The 4,418-nt window shown below is 38.9% G+C and overlaps 1 protein-coding gene across 1 annotated transcript in view; it reads right to left on the bottom strand.

Moving 5' to 3' along the window:
- Positions 1–320, bottom strand: part of DISC1 (DISC1 scaffold protein) — a gene marked incomplete at both ends in the record, with an annotated part of 133,675 nt that extends 133,355 nt beyond the window's left edge. Inside the window, one exon of the mRNA XM_029086837.1 lies at positions 170–320. Within this exon, the coding sequence (XP_028942670.1) occupies positions 170–320 (151 nt within the window). The remainder of the gene's footprint in view (positions 1–169) is intronic.
- Between the last annotated feature and the right edge of the window lie 4,098 nt (positions 321–4,418).

The raw sequence follows: 4,418 nt of genomic DNA, 5'->3' as shown, positions 1-4,418 counted from the left end.
GAGGGGGGGAGGGAAGCGGGGGGGACAGGGGAAATTTTAATAAACAAGCTCCATATTGATATGTTAGAAGGTCCTTAAAACTCTTTATTAAAATTTTTCCTAAATTGTATTCTAAATTTTGAGAAAAACAGAAGCGTCACTTTACATAATAAAGAATCAACAAACTTACCGATGATCGGCAGCCCAGCACAATGCTGCTTGAACTTGGGTAACAAATCGATCCAAAAAACTACTAATTGAAGGATGCCTTGAAGGAAGTTGAAATTTTAAAGAATTTTTCTCTTTCTCCAGTTCTTCCAGTTTCCGTCTAAATTTATCAGCTAGAAACCAAATTAAATTAAAAAAAAAAAAAGTTACATAATGGTGACAAAAAGGTTCCATTTTACCTGAAGGAGAAAAAAAAGGTCAATCAACAAAAAGGAAAATCTACCTTACAGATGGTTCTTCCCCTTTTGATAAAATATATCGGTCTGTTTTGCTCAAGGATGAATTACTAAGACTACAATGGAAAACATCAGATAACCAGCATGTCAAGCTACTTTCTTCTATGACAAGGACAAAACTGCAGGCTTCCCAGCACTTTCAGAGTTCTAATTTGGTAAGGCTCCAAATAATTGGCTCAAAGTTATCATCTGTGCTCTTTTCCTACAGTAACAGCTCTGAATTAAATTCTAAGAAAACTCCTACTCTTCACTGCTCCAGTTTTAAAACAATCTTAGACATCAGTTACACATTTAAAGGCTGAGTTTTTTTAAAAAATTGCATTATTATTAGGTCAAGAACTGAAAAATCACATATGATATATCTCAGCAAAATACTTCAGCAGAAAATGCATGTACAATTATAACAATTAAACAATTATCTTATTCCAGGATCTCCTGAATTATGCTTACTTTATCATTAAAAAAAAATACCTTCAACTTTAAATAAAAATAACAGTGGTCCTTAAGAGAGTGCTTTGATTCTACCAGAACTCTATAAATTTCTTAAACACTTCTCTAAGTGTTAGTTCTTAATTTGTTTTCTTTCCCTGTGTAGAAAACAAAGGAACATAGTTCCAATTACAAATTATTTCTGGTTATGTATATTCTCTATAGTGCCAGTATACTAGCAAAATTACATACATGACAGATAACAAGCCTGGCTGGTCCAAGCCAGAATGCCTTTGATGATACATTGGTCAAATCGGAGAGTTTTTTAGCTAGCCCACAAATGGACAAATTTCTACAGTTCATTACTTTACTCATGACCTCGCTGCCTACAATTTTGCGTGATTAGCATTCCTTCCCTTCTAATACTTTCAATACAACATATCAGAATGACATCCATCTGTGCATGCTTTTTACTGCTTATTTTCTTTCTTTATCCTCAAAGGGGTTTTAAGAAGAGGGTTTTTTTACATTTGCTGGTTTAGTACAATGATCTATTTTTACAATAACCTATCGTTAGTATTGATTTCCCTTCTGCTTCTGTGCCAACAGCGCGGAATAAAGACATAGAATGCAGTAATGAGACTAGATCTTCTCACTAGGCCAGCAGACCATTCTAGGGTACTTAAATTCGTTTTGTTGTTGTTATTATTAGGGTGCATACTCTGTCAGGAGGCTTTAGCTGAAATGATCACCACCCAAGTTACTGGCAGGGTCCAGGCCTTGCCCCTATAACAACATGTACACATGTGTATACTCTTCGTGCAAAGGAGAAACACCATTTTAGCAGTGGAGGTGAACCACATCTGCAATGCATTTCTCAGGGACCGCAGCTGAACAGATTCATTCTATTCCTGTCACCACAAGGAAACTGGAATTTGAGCCCAGATGAAACTTTCAAGACCATACTTTGACCAGAGGAAAACTTAGCAGCATTCCCATTTTGTGTGGAATTTCAAACACAGCCATCAAAAACTTCACTGCTACAAACAGAAAAGTAAGGGTTGGATTGTGACCGATGGCCACTGAACACCAAAACACATGGAACCACCTCCTTTTACGCAAACCATACATCACTGGGCTTCCTGCACTACACAAGCAGGAGTTGTGGCAACCCTCTACAGCCATTCATTGTCACTGTCATTGTTCTTCAACATAATTATGCTCATACTGCGTTTGTACGTCCAATTGTTTCATTCTTCTAGTCGTACCCATCCTGGCCCTAGAAACAGGCTATTTTGGGAAGTAAAACAGATGAGGGGATCCACATGCCAATTCATTCTCTCTCTCATTAATTCTTGGCTGCATCCTGCTTTATATATTCCACTACACAGAATTCAATTAGTTTATACTAATAGATGTTTCTAAATAATTTGTTTCACTGGCATTCCATAAGTACTATTGCTGGCCATATCTGCTCGTCATCTCAGCACTAAATGACTGATTCTCCTTTCAGCACTGTGGTTAGGGGTTACACCTCAAGAGACTCCAACACCACTGAGCCGAATACTGCAGCACTTGGCTTTTAAGCTCCTCTCCTGGAAAGGTCACCCCTCAGTTTGACCTGGCTGATGTCTTCAGTGCATGGAGAGACCAAGGCACATCAGCTCCAGCTGCAGAGCAAGGAGCCATACAAATAAAGCTCATTTCAGTCCAGCTTTCAGCACTGCAGCTCAAGAGAGATCTGGATCAAACAGAACTCGTGAAAATGATAAGAAATCTAGCAAACAGGACATGTGATAAAGAGGGCAATAAGCAGGGTTCCTCAGTCTAGTGGAGACAAAGACTGAGGGGATTAACTTCCAGATATATTCCATACCAGGAAGCTGCAAAGCAAGCCATGAATACAATGCTTTTCACCTCTCCTCAGTAACAAACCTGAGTTGCAGCAAAGCAGATGAGGAAAAACATTAAAGATTGTAAAGCATTGAAATGAACTGCTTGGGACAGCCAGGTATTGTCCACCAATGCTGGTTTTCAGGTCAAACAGGTCTAGCATAGTTTTTAAGGTTGAGGCCAGCAAGATGAAACATGTTCTCCTGAGATCCCTTCCCATGACGTTTTCTAGTGTTTTCCAGCCAAGAAACAGACACAAAAGGATTTTGCCATTCGTAAGTCAGACTCAAGGACACTCAAGGTTTACTTTATTTTCATTTCAGTCTTTTAAGCATGATATTTCAACACATAAAATATCTTCACAGGATCCCAGAACTCACTGATGGACTGAGACACCGAAATAAACCACAGACTCATACTTCCATCATACACCAAGGCTTAATTCTTTGTTCCTCTGTCCCACACTTCACCTCAGAATAAATCCTTTAGCACACAGCTTACATGCAAAAAGCAATCCCTCCACTGGATGAAGTTCCTAAGTGAAGGAACTTTAAGATACTCAATACATACTGTTTTACAGACAAGCATTTGGAATAAGGCTTAATTCTCTTTACCAGCCTTTTACTTCACAGCCTTCTGTTGCTAGCTTGCTGCCTTGCAGTCCTACAAATACCCTAGAAGCAGCTTCTACTTCAGTGCAAACAGCAAAAGTCAGCCCTTAAATTACCCTCCACCCCAAGCTGGTACTGCCTGGTGCACTTCCCACTCAATTTAAAGCCAATAGGCCTGGAAGATGCTAACTGCTGTTCTCAATTAAACAGACAGCAGTCGGAGAACTTCACTGTCTCCAAAGCGCATGTTTTGTAATAGCTTTGAGCAAAGGAAGCAGTTCCCATATTTTTTTAAGTGACCATGTAAGAACATCTGGCTACATCTTTTTACATATTCTGGTATTTTTTTTATTCCCTTGTAGAAAAGGTTCACTTTATCAGAACTATGTATCATCATGTAAAAAACATTTAAGAAAAACATCACAGTAAGGGTAGAATCTCATTTGCTACATACTGCATACATTTACGTCTACTTCTGCTGTTCTTTGCTGACAGGTGGGAAGATGACTAATTGTGCTATTCTACAAATTAATGGACTTTAAAAAAGTGTCTCTTCATCTAGTTCAACTAGAGAAGGCCATTTCATTCTGCCCCACAATCCTGTAAACAACCCCCTCCTTCTTTCCTTCACTTCCCCGAAAAATCTGAAGGATCTAAATAAGGATTTGTGCAAGGTTTGCATGCATAAATCACATACTGCGGCTCTAAAATCTTTGCCTTACCTGCTAGACACTTCTCGAGCCAGGTAACCTCCCCAGCATTCATCATCTTAAAAATGTAAAGCTTTCAAGATTACTGAAGTGTTTTTGTAAACTCAGCATCAAAGATATTGTTACCTATTTTGTAAGAACTAAAGAAGTCCAAAGTTCAGATTCAAAGACCCCTCTAGCAGCCCGTCCCCAACCCGTAGCAGGTCTTTAGAGAAGAGACCAAGGACCAGGGTGCAAAGTGCCTTTTTACCTTGATACTGAACATCTAATGTTTGTCAGCTGAAACACTTGCCAAGCAAGACACCATTCCTAGATCACATCACTGCTTTGAC

This window comes from Antrostomus carolinensis, unplaced genomic scaffold, assembly GCF_000700745.2.
Source record: "Antrostomus carolinensis isolate BGI_N321 unplaced genomic scaffold, ASM70074v2 scaffold13239, whole genome shotgun sequence".
Lineage (NCBI taxonomy): Eukaryota > Metazoa > Chordata > Aves > Caprimulgiformes > Caprimulgidae > Antrostomus > Antrostomus carolinensis.
Note: the sequence above shows the minus strand (reverse complement) of the source record. Positions and strands in the feature narration are given on the sequence as shown.